We start from the raw sequence: 25,483 nt of genomic DNA on the forward strand, positions 1-25,483 counted from the left end.
GCCTGGATGAGAACTCAGCATCAGATTCTTAGATCCAGTTACTCATTTGTAACAAAAGGCTGTGATGGATGATTCTAGTTTTACACTGGAAGTAGGTTTTTCCCAAGGATTATCATCATTCAGTGCTTTGTGTCTTTACCACAGATCAGAAAAAAAATTACTTGGGTCAGAACACCCCTTTTTCCTTACAACAATAGCATAGCTGTATACTTTATATATTATGTATACTTATATATTATGTATACTTATATATTATGTATACTTATATAAATATACATACAGCATAGTTGTACTTTAAATGGAAGTTTTCAAGGCATTGCTGCCATGGGGGCAATTCTAACACTTGGCTGTCTGCTGTGTCCAACTTGCAAAATTTATACACAAAGTACTTGCAAAATTTTTAAGAAAAATTTGCACATATTCCTGGTATCTAGTGAATTTCTCCCTGTTGATCATCAGTTTCTGTAGTAACCTTTTCTATTGTGCAGTTGGTTGGAACTGAAAGACTTCCCTGGAGTTTGTTACTAAAGTTATTAAAACCCAAAGGCATAAATATTGGATAGCTGCCTCTCACTTTTATTTTGGAATGGTATCAGCTTCATATTTTGGAAGAAGTGACTAACTAGCCATCAAATATATAATATATACATATACATCCTACTCTACTGTGCAGTGCCTAAAGAAAATATAAATATATGCAAGTCTGTCCTTCTTCCAAATGAGGCATAAGGTGGCATGTGAGTATGTAATAACTGTATTTTTGCTCCTGTGGAAATGCCAAACAGATTTGTGTATCTTGGCTGAGATGTAAGACACTTGTATATGTGGCTGGTTGACTTAGTTGTGTGGCACCTTTTAACAAAAGTACCCTGCATATCTATCTTTTTGTGTTCTTCCATTTGAGAGACAGCTGACTAGAAACAGAAGATAAGTGCTCTGGAAAAACACCCTGCTAAATAACCAGGTATAAATGAAGGTGCCTGACTGCCAGCCTCGGCTTCTTAAATGACATGCATGGATTAGTTATTAGCAAAGTGCTGTCACACAGAACTTGCTGGTGAAAATCCAGGTCCAAGTGAGAAAAAATAATGTTGGAAGCATTTTGAGGAAACTTGACTCACTTTCTTGCCTCTACTTTGAAAAAAAACCCAAAACCTAAAAACTAATTTAGCACAATGGGTCTTAATAAATGCTTGAATTTACAGCTCTTCTTTTGCTTTCTAAGGATTCTTCTTATGCTTTCTAAGGATTTTTGTTTTGGTTTTCCTCTTGAGTTCTCTTGGATTGAATGCAATTATTTTTCTTTCTTCTGTTCTAATCAGGTTCATGTACTGGACTGAGTGGGGTGGCAAGCCCAAGATTGACAGGGCTGCCATGGATGGCAGTGAGAGGACCACGCTGGTGCCAAACGTGGGGCGTGCGAACGGCCTGACCATCGACTACGCCAAGAGGCGCCTGTACTGGACCGACCTGGACACCAACCTGATAGAGTCCTCCAACATGTTAGGTGAGCCCCAGAGCCCTGGGCAGCATCCTGAGGGCAGTGCTGCTTTTTGCAGCTCCCTCATGGCAAATTGTGGCTTAAATAATGCAAAGATACACATCATAAGACAAAAATGAAATTTCTTGACCTCGCACGTCTTTAATGTTCACTTCTATAATTCATGTTCATGTGACACTGTGGTCAGCAAGGCCTTGATTTTCTTTTAAGTGATTGGGTTGCTCAGAAAGTCAAAATTACACAAGGTGTGCATATTTCCAGTTATATGTAGGACAAAGATGTCATCTTGTAGTGTTTTGGAGGGTCTTGTTTTGCTACTCTGAAAAGCACTAGAAAATACATAACAAAGGTAGAAAGAAAGTCAACAAGTAGATAACATCTTATTCAACATGAAATTTAATACAATTTGGTTTTATATCTTTGTTAGTATCCTCAGGCATTTTCTCCCCCTGTATTCTGCATATTATGGACCTTTTCCTGGCTAGTGCTTATCAGCACGAGAGTTCTTTTGTGCTAGAGTCTCTGATGATTTTATAAACTGGTTATTGCAGCTAAATGGAGGTGGAATGTTTTATTCTTTCACTGTTCCAGAGTACTGTGTGGAGGACCTAGGCCTTCTCAGAATTGCACAGTACCTTGTTTTAACATTTCAGTACCCACATGAGTGAACTGCCTCGTTGTGTGCTAAATTATTCAAATTAGCAGTAACAATAGCTAATATTTAAGCATTATTAATTAGCCAGTATTTAATGCTAAAGGAGTTAGTCTGCTTTAAACAGTATGCTTGCAGTGGAAAAAAGCTAGAAGAAGATCAAAACAGGAAAATGCAATATGGGAATTATGTGTGATAGAAAAGCTTTTCTTCAGCTTCTCATATATTTTGGTGTGCTTTGGAGGCCTGCTCCATGTTTCCCTCTGAAAGGTAGGACTGGAAACAGCATTAGAGCTTCTTTTTCCCCTGTGTCTGTGGCTGGTGACAGCAGAGTGTGGGGCTGTGCATCCTTGACTTCTGTGCAAAGAGGGAATTGCTTTGTGCTTCATCATCTCCTGTTCATTTGGTGTGACTACACAGCAGGAGGTACCATGGTAATGAAGTGCTTGATAAAACAGAGTTGAAACAATTTCCCCCTGCCATGTCCTGCTCCTTAAGATCTCTTAACATTTCCATGGTATACACAATTAGCTGTTCCCTGTCCTGACTTTCTGGCTGCTCTGGAATGTTGTGACATTCCATAGACAAGTTATTTTAGCCTTGTACATTTAATTTTTCTCATAATGCAATGCAGTATTTCATTAAGTTCATAACAATTTTCTTTTTATAAGCAGTGGGAAAAGTGTGCTGCAAGAGATGCTCAACTGGAAATGCAGTGTCAGGATCCTGCATTAGATTGAGAGGCATCCTGTCAGTTTTGGGAAGGAGGGTGGTGCCATTATATTTTTTGAAAAATCCCCTTGCCCAGGATTCTTCTCCTGGGAAGCTGAGAAGCCTCAGGAAAAAAAAGAACACAATATTATCTCATTTGCTTCTCCTATGTTTTGCTGCTTTGGAATGTGGCTGGAGATTGTTTATCCGACATGTGAATTGTTTTGACTTAATGACCAATCACAGCTATGTTGAGTCTCTGGAAGGAGTCACAAGAGTAGTTCATTATTATCTTGTTAAGCCTTCTGTCTGTATTCTTTCTGTATTCTTTAGAATAGTTTAGTATAGCATAATATAGAATAGCAGAATATAGAATAGAATATAGTAGAATATAGGATATGATATGATATAATATAATATCCTTCTCAAAACATAGACTCAAATTCATTCCTTCCTGCCACGGGAAACCCCAAAAAATACCACAGGAGGGAAAGGACAGAATCTTTCGGAGAACCCTGATAATTTTTGAAATTGAAATTTTTTCTTCAGTAAACCACATTTTTTCTGTGACTGACAAGCAGGATTAGCACATTTCTGTGATAGGCTCTGAGATTCCTTTTGACTACTGTACATTACTTTGTAATTTACTCTTGTAATGATGAAATAATAACTTCAAATAATTGCATGGTAACCTTTCTGGGCAGGGGACATGTTCAACAGTGCACTGCTTGTGCCCATGTAACTCCACTTTTCTGTCCCTTCTTTTTGGACACAGGCCTGGACCGTGAGATCATAGCTGATGATTTGCCCCACCCCTTTGGGCTGACCCAGTACCAGGATTACATTTACTGGACAGACTGGAGCCGCCGCAGCATCGAGCGGGCCAACAAGACCAGCGGGCAGAACCGAACCATCATCCAGGGCCACCTGGATTACGTGATGGACATCCTGGTGTTCCACTCCTCCCGGCAGGCGGGCTGGAACGAGTGTGCCTCCAGCAACGGGCACTGCTCCCACCTGTGCCTGGCTGTCCCCGTGGGAGGCTTTGTCTGTGGCTGCCCAGCTCACTATTCCTTGAACTCTGACAACAGGACCTGCAGTGGTAAGCCATAGGGAATGAACAGGAAATGCAGGAGCACATGTGTTGAGTGACCCATGCCAGCATTGTACTGGGAGGACAGAAGAGTTTTACAGTTTTCCAGTAGTAGTATCTTACTCTGGGTTTTAAGACTACATAGGATGTTGAAAGCAAAAAGAAAATAATCTTGCAACATACCACTATCTTAATTAAATAAGAAGAATGGCTGTTAGTGAACTTTCTAGTGGCTTGGCTATATCTGCGCAAACACAAAATCTAAAAATGTTTTGGTTCTGTGTCTCTGTGAGACCCTCTTCAAGTGCTTACTTGCTTGTTTATTTATCTGCTTATGTATTCCTAGTCTTGCCTGGCATAAAGGATATGTGATACTTTAGTCTGGATTCTAGATGTTGTGCAGTTTTTATGGGGTCAGGATTTCATTCTGTAGTAGCTGTGTTTGCTGGCTGATGAGATGTTGAGGTGGGCCACTCTCAGACCTCTACAAGTGTTTTTCCTCAGTGAGGATGGGTTGGGCTCCATGGCTTCCCCAGCAGTCTGGTTCCTAATCTCAGTGCAGCCAAGCCCCATTTTTCTTTATTGTTGTGCAGAATACAAACCACAAGGTCCCTCAGGCTGTGTGTAATTAGTTTCTAACCAAATAATTTATCCATCTCTCAATAACTGGCTGCAGTGAAGCTCTCATAATTTTGGCAGCAACTCTGGATGGCTGATTTCCACTGGTGTCATTCACATTAGTCAATGGGTGAACAGATTCCTGGTACAGAGAGACAGATTGTATCTCATCCACATTATGCATGAGTAGAGACATCCAACTGTTGTCTTAAAGCCAAAAGCTGGGCAGATTGTTGCACAAATGCCACCTCATGGCATTTTTTGAAAACCATGCTTTTCAAAAAACTGTGCTTTTCTACTCCCCACGTGTTCTGTACTTCTCCTCCTGTTCTTATTACAATGGCCCCTTGCATGACAGCTGGATTCTTTCACCCTGATACTTTCACTTGTTTGTGCAAGTTAGAGGCATCTCTCTGATAGGGACTGTGATTTCTAGGTGGAGGAATTTGACTTCCAGTGGAGAAAAAATAGCAGAATGATCAAAGGTCATGTTTTGCTTGTGAAAATGCTCCTGGAAACAGAGCAAGGAGCAAAATATAGGAAATACATTGTGAGCAAATAGAACCATTTCCCCCATGGTACAGTTCAGGGCTCTTTGTGTGGTATTAGGAGTTTTTCTCTGCTATATTCAAACCTGGGAAATTTCCAGCTTCTCGTTTGTAGCTAATTGGAGATTTAGGCCTTTCTGTGTATAATGTAATTCCTTTTTTTGGACACTATAATGGGAGCATGAATTGTTTTAACTTTCTTTTGCCTGTATTACTTGCATATGTACCTCCTGAACATTATTAGTCCAGGCCTTGTCTAGAGGTCCTCCCTTCCAGAATACCCTGCTCATGCATGCATAGGTTTTTTTAATTATACTCCAGTGAGATCTCTTCAGACTACCACGTGTCATGAAGTTGGAAGGCAGGGTTACACAGGAGACATACTCAATGCACTCCATCTGCCTGCTGCCAAAAATACAGTTAAAATATGTGACTATTGGGAGGGAGAATGATGAAAACTGGAAAGGGATTTCTGAAATTGGTACTGTTTCAGAGATGTGGAGTCTCAAGGGGAGAAATTCTGCTGTTGCTTTTTATAATGAGCCATCAATTCAAAGTTGTAATCCAGGCGGTCTTAGAAAGTGAGAGGGTATCTTTGGGGAAGAGTAGAAATAATTTTAGGTGCTTGCATGTTTATCTTCATTGTTTTACCTTAAGTTTTTTCCCTTTCCATTTCTATCATAATATTTTTTGGTAGGAATTCTGATGTTTCTGAATCCATTATTTTGCTGTACACATTCATATAAACTTGTCTTCACTTTTTGGGTTGTTTTTTTTTTTTTGTGTGTGCTTTCTTACACAGTTTAGAGCTAAATAGAAGGCAGCTTAAATTACTGGAGAAGTGCTTGGAGGGAAAACAGAGATTTTCCAGAAAGCAAAAATACCTTGCAATTAGGCCTGATTGTTATAGGATGTTAGGAGAGAGTGTTAGTTTCCAAGGAAACTCCTCCCTGCCTTTTTTTTTCCCCAGCAGTCAGAATAGCTGTTCAAAGTGTATGCTAAAATAACAAAGCAAGGTGATGATGTTCTCTAGGAGACTTTTGCTTCCTCCCCTTTCCCAGGTGCTGCATTACCTGTTTTACAGGCTGGTAAATGAATGCAGTGTCCCACTGCTAATCTCGCTACAGGCTTGGGCTGTAGAGGATTGATTGTACAAACTTCAGGGAGGCTTCAAGCTGCATTTCTGGCAATTTGCTCTTGTACCATATTGCACAGTAGTGGCTTTAGGTAGAGCATTATTGAAAAGAACCCTCTGAAAAAGGAAGATGCTTTCACTGCCTTCTCTGATTTCTGACCCAGCTATGTAATACAGAGATAATTTTTCTCAATGATGTATTAAATGTTTTGTGTATTTACTGTAAGTTACAGCTGGTAAACTACAGTTGTATGGGGTGTTGAAATCTTACCTTCTGCTCTTTGATGGTATTTCTAATTACAAAGAACAAACATTTTTGTCCAGGAAATTTTTGCAGGCCAGAATATCAGATTTCTTTTTCTCATTGCAGGTTGTCATTCCCAGATAACCACCTAGAAATAGTAAAGATACTTAGCTTTGAGAAGACCAAATGCATTTTTCTCAAAAAACACAGCCTCACACACAGTTAAGACATTTTCCTGTGAATTAGTTGTTTCATTCCAGTACAGGCAGAAAAAGGATTTGTAGGAACGAGACTGAACCACTGTTAATCTCTTTTCCCTGAAACATCTAAATAAGGAACCAGCGCTGGCTTTTTCTTACCTTCCTCTGCAAGGAGAAGTGCCCTTAGCAATGGGTTCAACTTCAATATAGTGGAGCTGCATTTCCCTGAGACCCCTTTAGAAAATGGACAGTTCTTTGAGAGGCATAATTGACCATTCTTCTTTGAGATGCTTTTGACAGAAGTCTTCACTAATCCTGCCACTTAAAAAATCTGATCTTGCCTATCACATTCACATATGTACGTTTATAGTAAAAAGAGTTAATTTGAAAGGCTTTTCATACTCATCAGAGATTGGGATTGTTATGTGTTGATTTTTCGTTTGGTTTTGGCAAAGGAAGAGGGAAAAGGGGAATGAAATAGATGTCTGGTTATGGACTGTAGTTGTCATTCTTAAACAAAAAAATGCCCAGTGTTGTTGCCACATGTAACCCTTTCAACCCCTTTTCTTTTTTTAACCCATGCAGCTCCTACCACCTTTCTGTTGTTCAGCCAGAAGAACGCCATTAACCGCATGGTGATAGACGAGCAGCAGAGCCCAGATATCATCCTGCCCATCCACAGCCTCCGCAACGTGCGCGCCATCGACTACGACCCCCTGGACAAGCAGCTCTACTGGATCGACTCTCGGCAGAACATTATCCGCAAGGCACAGGAAGATGGCAGCCAGGTATCCTCAGGGGGTGGAGCTGCTCAACGTTGGGCATTCCTGTGCCAAACAATGATGGGGATAATTTAGATGTACAGACTTCCCCATAGGTTACTGTCCCTTGGCAGAACCACTGTCATCTACAGTTTTTGGGAGTCCTCAGTCAGTAAATCTGGGAGGTGCAGCAATAAATAAAACATGGAAAACTAAGGCCAGCTTGAGCATGCTGTTGTTGCCAGCACATTATTTGCTCAGCACTGTCTTTTGTCTGGAAGCTGTTTGAAGCTCATATTTGAGATATGAAACATTGAAGGGAAGGTTCTTGGGAGAAACGGGAGTGTGACAAAGGTACGTGAGAAGAGTGCAGGGGTAGATCCTCTGAAACGAGGAGGCTGGAACCATGTGAGCACACTGCTGTGTCTGGAGCCTCCCAGGTTCTGGAGCAGATAGGAAGAGAGTTGTTGTAAATCACAGGGGCATGGAGTGACTAGACTCAACCTGTAAAAGATGTAGCAGGCATGGGAAAATGTATTTGACTGGAGAATACAGAGAAAGTAGAGTAGGGTAGTATCGATGCAGGACATCCTCGGCGTGGGAGTAACGAGCTCTGACTCCAGGGATTCAGAAGGGTGAACAATTGCTTCATTAAGCTATACTATATTACATTACATCTTATACTCTATACTATACTAATACTATATCACACTACTAACCTTCTAAAGAAAAACCCATGACCCCTTACAGACAGTTACGACAGAGCTTTGACCTAAATGGTCAATCAGTCCAAACAACCATCAGCAGAGTCAAATTAACAAATTCCTTTTGGTAAACAATCTCCATGAAACATTCCACATGTGCCAAACAACAGGAGCAGCAAGTAGAGATAAGAATTGTTTTCTTTTCTCTCTCTGAGCTTTCTCACTGCCTTCCCTAGGAAAAATCCTTGGAGAAAGAATTATGTCTCTCTCTGTTCAAAGAGTATGTGAATACCACAGGGTAGAAGACAAAAGGTAATACAGGCTGTGGTGGTTAAACCCTGGCTGGAGGCCAAACACCACCCAAATCACCCTGTCACTTCCCTCTTCAACTGGACAAGGGAGACAAGATACAGCAAAAGGCTCATGGTTTGGGATAAGGGATTACAATCTGTTTATCACACTTTGTTCTGCCACTGTTTCCTACTTATGGAGAGGAGTCTTTTCCCTGCTGCAGTGTGGGGTCACTCTCACCAGAGATAGTCTTCAATGAACTTCTGCCTCTAAAATGAGTCCTTCCTATGGGCTATGTTTTGCTTTGTGAACTGCTCCAGTGTGAGTCCTTCCCATGGAGTGCAGTCCCTCAGGAACAGGCCCTGGGTCCCTCACAGGGTCACATGTCCCATGAGGAAACTCCAGTGTGGGCTCTTCTCTCCATGGGTTTCCCATGGGGTCACTGCCTCCTTTGGGCATCCCACTGCTCCAGCAAGGGCTCCTCCAGGGGCTGCAATGGATCTCTGCACCCCTGTGCCCTCCACTGGCTGCAGGGGCACAGGGGAATCCTGGAGCAGCTCTTACCCCTCCTTCCTCACTGCCCTTGGTGTCTGCAGGGCTGTTCCTCTCACATATTTTCATTCCACTCTTCTCTGACTGCAATTGCTTCTGCCCAATAACTTTTTCTCCTCTTAAATATGTTATCCCAGAGGTGTTACCAGCATCCCTGATTGGCCCAGCCTTTGCTGGTGATGGGACCATCCTGGATTCAGTGCCATTGGCTCTGTTGGGCATGGGGGGAGCTTCCAGCACCTTCTCAGAGAACCCACCCCTATAGCCCCTCCCACCCCCCCAAACCAAAACCTGGCCATACAAACCTAATATGCAAGTTTAGTGAGGTTAACTGTGACCAGTGACTGCTTATTTGATTTTGCATTTTAAAATATATCTTTTCTACCTGATTTTTTGAATGTGGGAGGAGCAAGAGACTAAGATGAGCAACACAACACAAGAGAGGTGCTATATTCAGTTGAATTTTAAGAGTGTGGTTTCTGGTGGTGGGTGTGGTAGTAGTTGGAGCCTGCTGTATGCCCTTCAGCCTTAACTCTTAATTTAGCAATGCTTTTAATTTTGGAATATCTAAATAATACCCAAAACTAGTCAAAAGCCACCATGTTTTTGCCAGCTTCAGCAGCATAAACAAATGGAAGACTTGCAGGCACAGCATTTCATAGAGGTGACAAACCAAATAAAGTTAGGCAAATTATCTGGTGAAGTTTAATTTGAGGATGAGAGGGTAGAGGCTGATAACTTCATAACCATGGCTTCCAAAATGTTTATGTAGGCCATGTTTACTGATGTATTAATCCTCTTCAGAATTTTAGAAAAGTCCATGAAATATGTTGATGAAGTTCTTTCTAAAAGTAATAATAATTAAAAAAGAAGAAAAAGGCATGACAACTCCAGAAGTCTAGACCAGTAGAAGGCAAGACCTTGAACTAGTAAGGTGTTAGCTGGAAATGCTCTGAAGTCAGTGTTGTACACTAGCTGATGTCCTTTCCATCATTGGCAGAGCTGCCTTCCATTTCTTAACCTCCCTCATGTCCTCCAACTGAGGTGGCAGCAATGGTGGAGAAGAATGAGGCCAGCATTTCAAGTGCTGTCTGGCCTCACTTTGCCTTTGTTTTTCTCTGCTCAACTGCAGCTTTGGGAATTAGTGGTGGTACATTTCTATTGTAGAGTGTTAAATGTGCTGGGTTTGGGTCTATCCAAACTGAACTCTTGTCAAAAAAGTAGAGGAAATACAGGAGCTGACTCTGGACCTTGAACACAGAGACAATTTGGACTTACTGGTCAAACTTGCAAAGTCTTACAAGCTGCAGTCAGCTTGTGTGATGGCCACTACAGCAAACCATCAGGACCATGTGTTTCAATCCTATCAAAGGGTTGATGTGGCAACAGAACCTGGGTCTCTCCTCACTTTATGCTAATATTTTGGCTGTCTCCTTTTCCTGAGCAGTAGTTAGACATGGTGCATCCATAGCAAATAAAGTTATTCACATTAGATTAAGATTAAATGTTCTCCTGTGTGTTGTTTCTCTTTCCTTTGCAGAGCCTCACAGTTGTGACAAGTCCAGTTCCCAATCAGAACCTGGATATGCAGCCCTACGACCTGAGCATTGACATCTACAGCCGCTACATCTACTGGACTTGTGAGGCCACCAACGTCATCAACGTCACTCGCCTGGATGGGAGACCCATGGGAGTGGTGCTCAAGGGGGATCAGGATAGACCCAGAGCCATTGTGGTGAATCCAGAGAAAGGGTATGTGGGAAAACTCAGGCCCAGGGTTTTGAGAATCAAGTTGTTTTCTTGCTGCAGCTTGTTTTCTGTTTGTCAGAATGAAAACCAACTTTGACAATTGTTAAGATGTCTTGGATTTATAGCAAAAATGTGGAAAGATCAAATGAACCTTTTTTTTCCTCTAATCATTCCTGTTCCAGATACATGTATTTCACCAACCTCCAGGAGAGATCTCCTAAAATTGAGAGAGCAGCATTGGATGGAACTGAGCGAGAAGTCCTTTTTTTCAGTGGTTTGAGCAAGCCCATCGCCTTAGCTGTTGACAGCCAGCTGGGCAAGTTGTTCTGGGCTGACTCAGATCTGCGCAGGATTGAAAGCAGTGACCTTTCAGGTAGAGTAGCACCTTAATTCAGTGACTCATTTGTGTGGTGTGGGTGTGGGGGAATGCAGAGAAAGGTGTCATCTTTTCCTTCCTACTATAAACAGTCTGTACTATGATTCTAATCACTCCCTGAATTCCCAGCCAGGGAATGTGCATGATTCATGCAGCGTGTCTTTACAGTTTCATAACTCTCTGATTTGCATTATTAATTGCTGCACATGCTATTTACTTTGGTTTCTCACTGCAAAACCTTCATGTAGTTTCCCAAAGTCAGTTGACAAATAAAGAGCAGCAGTTTTGGAAAGGGCAGAAAAAGGGCTGTTTGTAAAGGCATTGCTTTTGGTGCAGTAATCTGTCAATCAGAGGAAAGTTCCCTGTTGTAGAAAAAGATGTCCTGCAGAGTTGAAGCAGCAGGTATCCAGGTTACTTTTGTACCTGTCATATGGGGTGAAAAGATGGGAGAAAGATAGAGAAGATGTGACATCTCTCTGTCCTCCAAAGACAAAAACTTCTGACTTCCAGCTGTGGATTTGTCTTTGCTTGCTCCCCAAGATTGGTTATGCTGCTTGTCTGACCTCCTCTATATGAGTTCATTCAGCCCATTTAACAATAACCTAACAACATTATACAGAAAAAGACAAATAGAGAATGGTGTTCCATTGGCTTGGAAAGCTGCACTGGTTCAGGAAAGAGTTCAGCAAGCAACCAGAAGTGGAGCAAGAGAAGAGGGAAAAATTATATGGTCCAGATTGGGTGAGAAAGACAAATGTCTTTCATTTACTAGCCTAATCCATCAAAGTGCTGGATCAGCTCAGCTGCCTCATGTAGCATCAGTACTAATTTGTGATACAGATTGGGCTGGATGTTGTTGCTGGAAGTGAGAGTTGAAAGCATAAAAGGAGTTATGACAGCTTGCAGTAATGTTTGTGGTAATGTACTTCCACTTATGACATGGTACCTTCATTCAAAGTAGCAGCATGTAACCCTGTTGACACCACTTGGATTTTCAGCTTTTTGTTAAGTTCCTGGAATAAGCTTTTGGTTTGCAAAACATTTTGTTTTTCCTAGATGGTTGGAATTACAGCTCAGAAAGACAGTAATTTTTTTCGGTGGTGTGTCACTGGAAGATTCAGTGTCACTACTGAACTGTGATATCATGATTGTTTACTTTTTTAAATGCAGACACAACCTGAGTTAGTGAATTATTAAAGAACAAAAAAAAAAGTGCTGTGGTGTTGCTCAGTACATTCCAAGCTGTCCCAGATCCAGGGTTTGCTGAGTAGAGCTACAGGCAGGAAAATATTACACATGCTTTAATTCTCTGTCTGTTATCTGCGTGAAATTAGGACACCAGACAAGGAGATGGGTCTAAATTCTAATTCAGTCTAGGTTTAATGATTTTGCTTCTTTTTTTTGTTTCCTTAAAGATGTGGCTGTTGGATCACCAATGTTATGTAGTAAAAGTTTTTACTTTACGAACCATATTTTGAAGAAAAAACTGTTCCAAAACCTCCCTTGCTTTTTTGCATTTGCACCACAAATAGATTGCTATAATCACCACAATAAATTGCTGATTGCTGAGATGCATTCCTGTGCTTAGGAATGCTGATTAATAAGCTCTTTTGACCAGAAGAGTAATTTTTCTGCATGTTAGCTTCTTAAAAACATTCAGTCTCTTGCTCTGTCAATTCTGTAGATTCCAGTACCCATAAAGACAAGGACAGCTAGGATGCCTTTTATGTGATGTAGTCCTTCTTTTCCTCCCTGTCCTTTAGGCATGCAGTTAGGACTTGGTTATTCTGCCCAAATGGGAAATCCTATTGAAGTTAACCAGATTCTTCACATGATTAAGGGGTTGTTTATGAAAAGATGACTGGAATTAGCTCCCTATCATGGAAACTATTTGGAAATTAGTTCTTCTATTCCAGAATAATTAGTGTGATTTGGAAATGTCTAATGATTCTGGAATTAAGTAATTTTTATTTGGAAACAGAATGAGCTATGGGTGTGTCCTGATTTTTGTATTTATTTGGTTGGTTTTAAGTCTTTTTGTAAATGGTATTGCTGGAAAGGGGATGGTGATGCCAGGAGACAAAGCTCCTCTTAATCATGTCTCCCTTTCATCTGACATTCCCAATAAAGGAGACTAGCACCCTGATGATTCAGCTTTGAGTTTCATTGTTGGTTTATGGAAGAAGGGATTTAATGTCTCAGTTTAGTCAGAAATAGTCAGTTACACTTGGTCACAAATATTAAAAAGAAAGATTAAGACATTAAGGGAGTGAAAATATTAAGCTTCAGAGCTTTAGGAACATACTGCAAAATGCCATGCTGATTGACGTGGGCATGGCAGAGCAGCGCATGTACAGACTGTTTGGGTAGGTCAAGGTTTTAGCTTTTGTATTCCTTCCTGTCTTCCTTGCATTTTGCCCTATTCTCAGCTTAACTTTGTTTCTCAAGATGCAGGTTTCTGTTTCTTACCTTTTCCTAACAGAATTAGTCATGTTATTGGAGTTTATAATAGATGGTTGCAGTTATTTAGGTTGACTTACATCACTGAGTCTATTAATTTCTACATCAGTCTGGGTATAGGCTCCTTCAGAATTCATCAACGTCTTTTCTTAATCAGATCATTGCTGGTGTTGCTCCAAAGTAGTGGTGAGAGCCCAGCCTAGCTGATTTGAATTCCCATGTTTTCCTTCAGGTTTTAATGCTTGGTAAATGTTTGGAAGGTTACTTAACTTCGGAGCTCTCTGTGCATTTAGTGAGAAGGTGATAGATACATTTTTCACAGCTGAATTTGTTTCTAAGTCACCATCATTGACATAATATTGATTAAATTATCAACAAGCAAAAACCCCTTTGTGCTACTAAACAAAGGATAGATAGAATTTATTTGAAGTTTAAAATCACAAAGTGCATGTGTCTTCTGTCCTGTAAAGTTATCTTGTGTGGCTAAAGTAGATTTTTTTCCCTGGTATTCAGTTATTCCAGTATATTTGTACAGAACAAAAATATAAAAACTTACGATAAATCATTCTGTGGATGAACAATGTGAAGCTATTGTTTGCTGTAGTAGAAATGAAAAATAAGCACAGCAGTGAGCTCAGATATCAGGAATACCAGGATTTAGAGGTAAATTTTCGTGCTTTAGCTTGACTTGTGTGATCCTGTTTCAGCGTCTCAAAACTGAAGCAGATTCCATGTGCTTTGCAAGTAATTTTGTGCTCAGAATCTGATCAACTCACTGAATGTTTGACTGTTACTGACCACGTCATCCTGCTAAATAAAGGAAGCATGGATTAAGCCTCCTTCCTGAGCCCTCAGGTTTTAACTAACATTTTTCTTCTGTGTGTGTTACAAAGTCTTCACTGTCTTCAGACTGACTTTAGTGATACCTTTAAAACAACTGTTGGCTGTGTTCTGTTCATGTGGAGAGTTAACCATGAAATGTGACAGTCACTCTTGGCTGTATTTAATGCCAGAAAATCTGGCACAGAAATCAACACCCACTCTTCAGAGGTGTAAGGCTTCTTGTCTGTTCCTGGTGATTGCTAAAGGAACTCAGGAAAGTAAGTCTTTGCTAGAAAGAAAGGAGCATTCCCAATTTAGCACTAATAGCTTAGTTAAGGTAACGTAGCTGAAAGAAAAGAACATGAGGAAGTCTGAAGTGTTAATCTCATCATTCATGTGACAAGTCCTAATTACCCTGCTTTCACTTGGAATTTATCTTCTATGGGTTAGCTGAAGCCAATAATCCATCTTCTTATTCCCTGTTGTATGGCAAGACAAAGCAATTAATCTCTCCAAAAGGGAAAGAGGAATGAAAAGAGCTACTGATTTCCATCATATTAATAAGAGACTGGAAAGGCTCATGAGAGATGAGCCCCTCCACTCCAGGTGCTTCTTAAATACACTAGATATTTTTTGAGCACAAAAACTCTCTTGGTGAAAGCAGAAAAAAATAATTTGATCATCTGTCTGCAAAATGAATCAGTCTTGCATCAGAGGACCCAGAATTGCCTGGGTTTTTGTAGAAGGCTTACCCAATAGCATAAAAGTAGTGAAAAATAGTGGTGTGAGTAGTGTAGAAGTTTCTGATACTTTTGCCTAGCTGAACCAAAGCACTGTCTCCCTTCTGCAGGTGCCAACCGGATCGTTTTGGAAGACTCCAATATCCTGCAGCCAGTGGGACTGACTGTCTTTGAGAACTGGCTGTACTGGATTGACAGGCAGCAGCAGATGATTGAAAAGATTGATATGACCGGTCGAGAAGGACGTACAAAGGTCCAGGCTCGTATTGCACAACTCAGTGACATCCATGCTGTGAAGGAGCTCAACCTGCAGGAATACAGTGAGTGCAATCCCTGCTTGCAGGTGCAAACAGGGCCTGTGAGACTCGAGCCAAGAGACACGAGCCTGTCGTGCCTTGTTGCTGATCCACATCAGTGCATGTGGAGGGGGTGAGGAGTTGGTATCGGTGCTGTTAGGTTGTTTCCTTCAGGCACTTGGCAACAGACTGGAAATCTATCACAACCCCAGCATCATGTTTTGTTGCTGATGACAACTTGATTGGTAGTCCCATCCAGGCACCTGGGATTTGAGTGGCTCTAGACACAGTGGAAACATCCTGTTATCCCTAACAGAGGACTTTCTGGATCATGCTAGTGCATTGCTATTGGGTGTTCACTGTTTAGGCAAGCACAGCTCTCAGGGCCTGTCACTAGCTGTCAATGTTTCAGTGGACTGCCTGCCTTGAAGGCAAAGTGAACAACTTTTGGTGGTGGTATTTCATACTGAAAATGAACTGACAGAAGAGCAATGTTGCATTGCACAAAGGGAGTGTGTATTAAATAGAAATTTGTGTCGATCATGGCTGCACTTTTAAAAAGTTTCTGCTTACCAGGCCTTTCCACACACACATGCTTGAAATGGTGGGAGATGAATGGTTAAAGCTGTGGAGTTGCTGTCATCCTGGAAGAAATAGGCCTGGTTAGTAGGCTCTGGTGCATGCCTTGGAGAAATATGTAGAAAAATGTCTGGGGATGTTTAATTAAAACATCAGTGCAGACTACTACTAGTTTTGTGTGCTATTAATCTCAGTAAATCTGTCAGGAGTTCCAAGAGAAGTATGTTGTCCTTATTAAACATTAAAATGAAGAGACATATTTATCTAGAGCATGTTAATTTGAGTTTCAGAGATAGTGTGGAAGCTTCAGAATTCGTAAATTAGAAAAGTTTTTTTTTAATGGTCTTTGGTAGAGAAAATGAAGTACGGAATCCAAGATATCTTATTGTATTACTAATGTGCTATTTGCTGCAGAGAACTACTGCTACCTCACACAAGGAGCAAAATGCTTTGAGTACTGTTTTAGTATAAATTCTTAGAGTAGTTTCAGATCATGGAGAGTTACCCATGTATGATTTTAGATGTTTGTAAAGAGAGAAATACACACAAAAAATACAACATTACCAGATATTTTTCATAATCCTCTCCCCAAGGGGTAGGAGGTAATGAAGAAATGACTGAAAGATCATAAAATAGGTGGGGATTTCTTATCAGTCCCTGTCTTATTTTTAAAATCCTAGGACAACACCCGTGCTCTCAGGACAATGGTGGCTGCTCCCACATTTGCATTGTGAAGGGAGACGGCTCCACACGCTGCTCTTGCCCCGTGCACCTGGTGCTGCTGCAGGATGAGCTGTCCTGTGGAGGTGAGTCCTTCCCCGCCTCTGTGTCCCTGAGCTCTTAGCTTTGGCCTTGGGGAGGGTCTGCATCTTCAGGTATGGCTTCTGAGCCAAGGAATGTGACAGTGCACCAGGTGCTGTTACACACCTGTACAGACTCACCTCTTTTGCTCCACCCTCCAGCTAAATTTGCAAGTATTGAGAAGAAGTAAGGAAAGAAGAAAAAAATCCCTAACTGTTGAATAAGGATTTCTGTTCACCCTTTCTACTTGAGACTCAACTTAAGTTGAATTATTTCAACTTAATTCTTTAATTGTATGATTTTTATTACTTTTTGCTGTCACTCCCTATGTTCTGCCTTTTCAGGCAGTGGTAGATTCTCACATTCTGGCACATTACACAGTCTGTACTGTTTTGTTCTTCTCTGTTGCCCTCCCCAAGCTCACTCTGTGCGTGTCTTTCTGAACTGCAGTCCCAGAAGAGCAAGTTGCCTCCTTCCATGGCCACTGTAGCCCACACCCTGGTGTCTCCAGGGGTGGGGCTGGAATGGGGGAGAGGACAGGCACTTTGGTGCCACTGGACTTAATGGGTTTATTATGCAATCATCTCGCCATCGAGGCGACGTGTGGTCTGACAATGGAACGAGAGCTAACATAATCCAGATATTTTCTCAGAGCAAGTTTAATACCAGGCCAAAAAGCCGCGGGAGGAAAGGGGGATTAAAAAAAGGGGAAAGATCCACACTTCCTTACTGCCTGAGATTAGCAGTTAACATAGTAAAAGTTAAGTAACAGCTAACAGATGTGTTGAGGTAGTGGAACTTGACTAGATGGAGGAGTTTTTTGTTTTAAAATACTTTTGACTGAATAGAGCTGTGAAGGGCACATAACTAGACACTGAGTCACAGTGCATCCATCTGCAGCAAATTACATCCTTTTAACATCTTCTATACAATGACTGTCAAATATGAAAAAGAGACTAAGCCATTGGCTGTGTACACAGTGGTGTTGCAGGAAAGGGGGAGTTGGAGTGTGATGACTCTGACTTGAAGTCTTACTAAGAGAAAGGTGTGACAGTCTGAAGTGGGAAGGGAAGAAAATAATTGTGTTTTGAGTGTGCATGTTTCTCCGTTCCTCTTGTTCTTCATCTCTCAAGCCCTCGTTGATGTGAGCCTGCATCAGTCACACTGGCCTCAAGGTCTGCAAAAGTGGCTGTGAACCCAGTGGTTGTGGAAGTGACCTTAAGATGTGGCATGCTGTTCATCAGCTGCTTTGATATCGGAAAGCAGCTAAGCTCTTGTCCTTACCTGTCCTGCTATTTGTTCACCTGGATTTTTAACTTCTGTTTGTTTGCTTGATTTTCAAAGAACCACCAACATGCTCCCCTCAGCAGTTCACCTGTTTCACAGGTGAGATTGACTGCATCCCGGTGGCCTGGCGCTGCGATGGCTTCACTGAGTGTGAGGACCACAGTGATGAGAAGAACTGCCCAGTGTGCTCTGAGAGCCAGTTCCAGTGTGAGAGTGGGCAGTGCATAGACAGTGCTCTGCGTTGCAACGGGGAAGCCAATTGTCAGGACAACTCGGACGAGAAGAACTGCGAAGGTACGGGGGATGCTGACAAGTGGGATGGGAATGTACCTGTCACAGGGACAGGGATGAGTACCAGTGTTACTGCTGAGTAGGATTTGAAAAGATCCAAAGTTCTGCTAGTTTTTAAACTGGTCTGTTAAATAGAAGTTATTTCATAACTCTATACTTTTGTTTCTCTACCTGTGAAGTGGAAATTAAGAGTGATCTCCATCAGAGTGGCTTAAATGCTGTTTGTGAAAAGTATTATCAAAAATGGCATGATTTTAAGCTCTAAAAACCTAGTATCTGGGAGTGAACTATAAAGTGGAGCAAATCCTTCTCATAGCTTTTTGTGTGCCTTGTACCGAGTAAAGGTTTTGGGATTGTTTATTTTACAATACCTGAACAAAATGAGCTTTTCTGAGTAGCAAGAATGAGAGACAGAGATTTCTGGAGACCTTCCCATAGAGCACAGCAAAAGAGAGTATTTAAGCTGTCTTTACAGAGGGAAGTGCTGTTGCCAGCACAATGAGAATTAAGTTCGTTTTGGAAAGGACAGATTTTGCTGGTGAAATCTAAACTGACCCACCACTACAAAACATGAAATCTGAGCAAACTCATCCTTTCCCTATTGCAGATGTAGTGAAGAGTTGTAGGGACAGCTTGTAAGCTTGAAAGGATGCTTCTTCTTTATATCCTTTCAGTGCATTTTCCTTCTTTGTGGAGACTGTTGAAATGACTTTAAATCAAGGCTAAATTTCTTTCCAAAAGATGGGCTCCAGCTCAAACAAAAACATAGAGCTGAAATTCCTTTGTGCTGAAAGGTGATTATTAGCCAGCTGAGATGCTGACATCTGAAAAAGTGTTGTGCAAGTTAACTTCCAGTTGTCATTCAGCAACTGGAGATGTCAAACTAGGGGCTGTTTATCACCTTCAAAGGGGGGCCTGTTGCTGAGAGTATTCAAGTTCATTACAAATCAGAAAAGCCTTTAGTTTAACTTCTTAATTCAGCTGAAGACAAAAAAGGATTTCTGGATTTATGAGAAACAGGAGGCAGGAATATGTGGAAACAGCAGCAGCCAACATCTTGCCTGCAGCACCTTTTATTTTTTTCAGTGTACTAGAAAAGCTTCAGTTTTATATTTTGTCCTTCATTTCAGTTTAAAAACATAATATCAAGTCAATATATTGTCTCATGCTTGAGGATTTTTCTGGTTAACAGGAAGAGCACAAGGACATTAAGAAGGACACTTGTCTTTCTTAAACAATTTTATTATCATGGCTTGTCAGATTAATTTTTCATAACTTAATTCTTCTCTCATATTACAGGAAATGCTTGAATTTGGAGATTCTTGTAGTAATATTGCAATAACTATGTCCTGGGATAAGTGCCTGTCTTCGCAATGGCCTCTGAGTTACTTTAGATGAGGGTCACTTTATCTTGTGGTGTTCTTACTGTAAGCAGGCAGTAAAGCCCAGGTACCAGTGTGCACTATCCTCAGCAGAACACTGAGTCACTTGCTCTGTATGGTTCACATGAGGGACTTTGTGTGCCACTGGCTACTTCCAGAAATGAAGCTTGCAGCACTCCAAGCTCTCCCAAGATACTCCTGATTGTATGCTTTGGTGTCTTTATTTCTTATTGATTTTCAAGAGCAGTTTCTGATGCTGGCTGTTGGTGTGGGGGTTCTTTGCAGTGCTGTGTTTAACGGATCAGTTCCGCTGTGCCAGTGGGCAGTGCATCGGGAAAAGCAAGAAGTGTGATCACAACCTGGACTGCAGTGACAGCTCTGATGAGCAAGGATGTTGTAAGTGTACTGCCTGAGACTGGAGACTTGGTTGCAGCATCCAAAATTTGCTTCTCACCTTTCCTACGAGTTTGATTTTATTCTGCCAAGCAGACTGAATTAGTTGTTCCCAGAATTAATGCTTCATAACTGCTGTCATGCAATTAATGCACAATGTGGTGGAATAGGAGTAACAAAAATAATTAGTATTCTGAACAAGTAGTTTCTGAGGCAGAGAATGCCTGTTATTTTTCTACTTCTTTTAAAATTTAAAAAAAAGTAAGAAAAAGGTTTGTTTTACTCTAATTTCTATATGCTGAGTTGTTGCAATGTTAAAAAATATCTATTGGCATGAGGCTTTCATCTATAACTTCTGTGCTTCATGGTTTTCTCATCCAGAGAATTAATAGCAGGTGCTTTTAGAATCAGAAGAGCACTCTGTTTATAGAGTAAACCTTCTAAAATTTATTTTTTTTAATCTTGAAAGGATGTAATTCTGAGCTTGATTGCTGATATGTAACATGTGATATCCCCTACCTTGAAATCTCCAGGGCTCTACAAGAAAGCCACTGCCTTTAAAATTCCAACTCAAAAGTTCACTTTCACTGTTGGTGCTTTAAAAGAAATTGTAAATAGGGACATATTGTCTCATGTTAGAGATCCATATATCACAGCTGGTACACAGATAATTTGAAAATGCAAAGCCAGAGTTGGACCCTTGATCTTAAGAAGGAGTATTAAGAGATGTTCTGTCATGCTCCCAAGTCACTTGTGACATTATCACAGGCTTGTCTAGTTCCCTTTATTAGACTTTGTATGTTCTCCAGTTTTTTAAGAGGATGGAAAATTGGCCCACCCAGAATAAGATGGCAGTTGTCACCATCCCTCTTTCACTATGATCAGAAGTCTGTTTACTTATCTCTGTAGACTGTGACAAGCTGGTTCAAGTGTGGGTTTGGTGTTCAGGGAGAAGAAAATGTGTTGAGAAAAAAACTTTCAGTAATGCTTAAGATGTAAAACACTGACTAGAACAGAAAATACTTTAAAGTCTGCCTTTCTTGTCAAATTCATGAGCACAGGCAGGGGGTTGTCAGTTACTCCCAGAAATGCCATTGCTTAGAATTGGTCTTGTAGGGAAAGCCACTCATTTTGACTGTTGAATAATTGTTTTGGGTACAGACTCCTTGTAAGGTGGCACTTCTCAGGCTGATGCTCAGCTGTATCTGTAACCAGAAGGGTGGGTCAGATGTAGAATTGTTTAGGTAGCTTAATAAACAGCAGCAATCCCCAAATTCATCACTGCTGAACAGTCAAGGTGGTGCACCATAAGTGATTGTTACACTGCTGAGAAAAGGGAGTGCCAGTTTGTTACACTGATAGCTGAGGGTGACATGAAAAGCAGTTGTTGCCATCTGCAGTGACAAGAAAAGCACAAGAGGAGTCCCCTGCACAGTGTCATCTGGAGATGTGGCTGCAGGTCTTGTTCATCAAGTTCAAAGGAAAGCTCTGCTTGTCAGCCTGAAGCAAGAGCAGGGCCATCACTCCCCCTGCACATGCATGTGCTCACTGCTCATTTCCTGTCATTTGTGATCTGAAAAACCTCATGGCATGTTTGGAGGTCATCTTGGAGGCTGCAGGTAGCCCTTATGGACACACAGAGTCTTTGAACAGACCTGTCCTAGGGCCTGTTTGTTCTTCCCATATATTAATTTGAAAGCTGTTGTCTGCCTGCAGAAGAGGAGGAAAGGGGAAAGATACAAGAAGAACTGATGTTGGTCTAAACTTTCATGGTCTGATTTTCCTTTTCCCTTTTAGACACAACGGAGGAACCTGCACCACAGCCCAACAACACCATAGGCTCCATCATTGGTGTGATCCTTACAGTCTTTGTGGTGGGAGCAATGTACTTCATCTGCCAGAGGGTGCTGTGCCCACGCATGAAGGGCGATGGGGAAACCATGACCAATGACTACGTGGTGCACGGGCCAGCCTCGGTGCCTCTGGGCTACGTGCCTCACCCAAGCTCTCTGTCAGGGTCTCTGCCTGGTAAGTAAAGGGGGGGATCCTTGCCCTTGGCACCCCACAGCTGTACTTGAGGATGCTGTGCATCCCTGTACAGGAAATGCCTGCTCCAGATGCAGTTCTTGGAAGCTGTGGGAAGCCAAGACTACCAAGGCTCATTGCCATCCTTCTTCACAATAATGAACTGTATTTAACCCATGCTGTTCACAAGCATTTAGGTACTTAGCAGAACCTAAGTTTAAGTAAATGCACACACTGTGCACTTTCTTCTTTTGCTGCTAAGGAATCCCCTTTTTGGGCTATTGTAGCACCAGCGAAGTTTCATAACAGTACAGGGTAAAGTTATACAGAGTTATATTCATGTGACTTTAAACATTATGTAATCATTCCTGGTAGGTTTGCAGTCTAAGTTTGTATGCTTGTGAGACTTCTTGCCAGGTCTGTAATGATCAGCAATAACTCTGGTCTCAGCTTATTTCATTTAATGATGAATTTTCCAATACCAGTCCAAACACATGATGCTACTGCTGTTTAAAAAGTAAAACTTAACCACAACATTGCACTTCAACTAATGTATTGCTTCTGGATATATTGATTAAATATGTACTGTGTCTTGTGGCTTTTAGATCCATCAGGCTCCTCTCAGAGCATAACTTGATTTTAATACCAAGATAATTAATTTTGGGTTTGCAAGTTGTGCTTATACTGCTGTTGTCCTCCAAATTATTTTTTTAAGCTTCCTTTTGTCTGTGAATTGAGGAAGAATTGAACACTGACATACATCTCTGTTCTTCAGGTATGTCTCGAGGTAAATCTGTCATCAGTTCCCTCAGCATTATGGGAGGCAGCAGTGGCCCACCCTATGACAGGGCCCATGTTACAGGAGCCTCTTCCAGCAGTTCTTCAAGTACCAAAGGCACTTACTTTCCTCCAGTAAGTCATTCTGTTATTCATCAGCCTTTAAGAACTTTCAGGGAAGTGACAGAGTCTTTCTAAAGGTTAATCAATTGACAGATTAATGTTTTGATTTAGAATTCTAGTCTAATAAACTTGTTTGAATACGGAGTAAGTGATTTTGAAAGGGAAGAGGACTGTTTTTTTCCAAAATGGTCTAGAAATTTTCACTTAATTAAAAAAAACAGTTGTAAGAGAGCTCAGTGCCAGGAAGAAAAATATTAGGTTGAATGTCAGGAGAGATGAAAAAATCCCTGTAGATGTTAAGCAGCTCTGGAAGAGAGATCCCCTTTCATTATACTCTGCCATGTGCCTCTGAAGGTAAAACCAAGGTTGATTCTGTACAGACCTTTGAAGGAATTAAAATGAAGCTTTGTGTCATGTGTCTTCCAAGTGACAGGTAAATAAGTAAACAAGTGTTTTGCAGCTCCATAACATCCCTCCATCACAAATGTGTAGTATGCTGCACTAACTGCTGTGTAACAGTTGGTGCCAGCCCTAGAGGGCTCCCTGTCTCTTCACTTCTAGCATCTGTGGTGGCTGGTTTGGGTATTTTTATGGAGCCCACCAAGCTACTGTGGAGTGTTAAAGAGTCCCATGGTTGGTCAGTGAAGGCTGGAATCTCCAGTTGTTGGTTTTCAGTTCTTAGACTCAACTGATCAGGCTTTAAATCAGCTTTAAATTAATCCAAACACATGGAGTAAGAACATGCCTGCATAGGGGAGGAAGGCTTGCCTTGGCCAGCATGCTGCAAGAAGTGTAAGCAGGGCAGTACTTGGGGACTGCAGCTTGCAGGAGCAGAGATCTGCCAGTCTGCCTTGGGCAGTGGTATCCCTGGTGACAATCTAGAATTGAACAGATTGCTGCAACTTTACTTCTCAGCACTGGCTATGTCAAAATGACCAAAGCAGTCAGTGTTTTTTGAGAAGAGCTTAACAGTAGCCAATAGGAATAGCAAAAAATGGCATTTCCAGAGTCTGCTTAACAGCTGGGGAATAAACAGGAAAAAAATCCTGTTTGCTGGGAGGGCTATGTATGCAGTTCCTATTAGACAGTACTAAAAACTATAAACTGGTGTTTTCTCGAGTTCCCTTTGCATCTTTCCTTTTTAAAAGTGCCTTTTTTTCCTTTCTTACTCCTTAGATTTTGAACCCACCACCATCACCAGCTACTGAACGTTCACACTATACCATGGAATTTGGTTATTCTTCAAACAGCCCATCCACTCACAGATCCTACAGGTAATTACTGTTACAATAGCTTCTGTCAGGATCAAAGCAGTTAGTGTAGAAAATGCAGAATAAAGGCAGCCTCTGCTCTGTAAGAATTACAATCAAAGGCCCTAATTCTGCAAGCACTAAACTGGTGCTTAAATGGGCTCACGTGTAGCATGGCACTGCTGCCTGTGTGGAAGTGCAGCACTGTTTGAGGTAAATCATACACTAAGAGGGTAGAGATACATCCCTGGGGTCTATTCCTTAGGGGGAATGACAGCACTCATCACAAAACTAACTACATGCCAAAAGAAATGCAGTGCCATGAGTATTTTGAGCCAAAAAAACTTACCCTGGAGTGAACCCTGCCTTTTTTAGGCTTCTGCCATAAATAATTTGTTACGTAATTATCAGAAATTATAAGCAAATACCCTGTGGAGGAAAAGTTGGCAATATAAAGGCTAATAAGTCAGAAGTAACATTACTGTTACATCAATGCTAATTAATGTTGTTGTCTAGATAAAGTACAGAATTTCTAGTTTGACACATTAAGAGTTAATATCTGGAAAAGATTACTAACCTTTTGCTTTATTTTCTCTTGACTATTATTTATGAGCATGCATTTTCTCTCTGTTTCAATGTATTTTTCTTACTTTCCCTGTAAGAATGCTGGAGTTAGTTATGATTTTATAACAAGTTACCAAAAATAGAGCAACAGACCCCTTCTACCCAAGGGTGTAAAGATTCCCCTCCCAATCACCAGTAGATGTGGTCAGTGGTAAGAGAGTGCTGTATTTGAAAGATGTGCCTCCCTAACACAGAGCCTTTGGGGGCTTTGGGTAATGAGGTCTCTGGGGCTGAACAGACATCTCTTCTCCATTAGCAGAAAATATGGCCTCTGTTGTGCAGAAGGTCAGACCAGATGTTTATAATGATCCCTTGCAGCCATATGAAAAATCTTTTAAAATTACAAGTAATTTTCTAATGAAAGAAACCAAATTCAGGCACCAGGATGGGTCATCTGCTGGTTAGCTGATGTGACTTTCAGTATTATAAATTATATTAGGGATGTAGCATAGGGTTTGATATTTTCCAAATGCTCCCCCACCCAAAAATAAACACTGC

The 25,483-nt window shown here is 41.2% G+C and overlaps 1 protein-coding gene across 2 annotated transcripts in view; it reads left to right on the forward strand.

Moving 5' to 3' along the window:
* Positions 1 to 25,483, forward strand: part of LRP6 (LDL receptor related protein 6) — a 123,015-nt gene that overhangs the window by 90,638 nt on the left and 6,894 nt on the right. Inside the window, exons 11-22 of one of the 2 annotated variants that reach the window (XM_050970164.1) lie at positions 1,323 to 1,507; positions 3,640 to 3,966; positions 7,288 to 7,490; positions 10,551 to 10,762; positions 10,942 to 11,132; positions 15,268 to 15,477; positions 16,713 to 16,838; positions 18,220 to 18,414; positions 20,079 to 20,189; positions 21,984 to 22,214; positions 22,987 to 23,123; positions 24,288 to 24,385. In XM_050970164.1, the coding sequence (XP_050826121.1) occupies positions 1,323 to 1,507; positions 3,640 to 3,966; positions 7,288 to 7,490; positions 10,551 to 10,762; positions 10,942 to 11,132; positions 15,268 to 15,477; positions 16,713 to 16,838; positions 18,220 to 18,414; positions 20,079 to 20,189; positions 21,984 to 22,214; positions 22,987 to 23,123; positions 24,288 to 24,385 (2,226 nt within the window). Of the gene's footprint in view, positions 1 to 1,322; positions 1,508 to 3,639; positions 3,967 to 7,287; positions 7,491 to 10,550; positions 10,763 to 10,941; positions 11,133 to 15,267; positions 15,478 to 16,712; positions 16,839 to 18,177; positions 18,415 to 20,078; positions 20,190 to 21,983; positions 22,215 to 22,986; positions 23,124 to 24,287; positions 24,386 to 25,483 lie in introns of both variants that reach the window. The other variant, XM_050970162.1, reaches the window with a different exon arrangement.

This window comes from Serinus canaria, chromosome 1A, assembly GCF_022539315.1.
Source record: "Serinus canaria isolate serCan28SL12 chromosome 1A, serCan2020, whole genome shotgun sequence".
Taxonomy (NCBI): Eukaryota; Metazoa; Chordata; class Aves; order Passeriformes; family Fringillidae; genus Serinus; species Serinus canaria.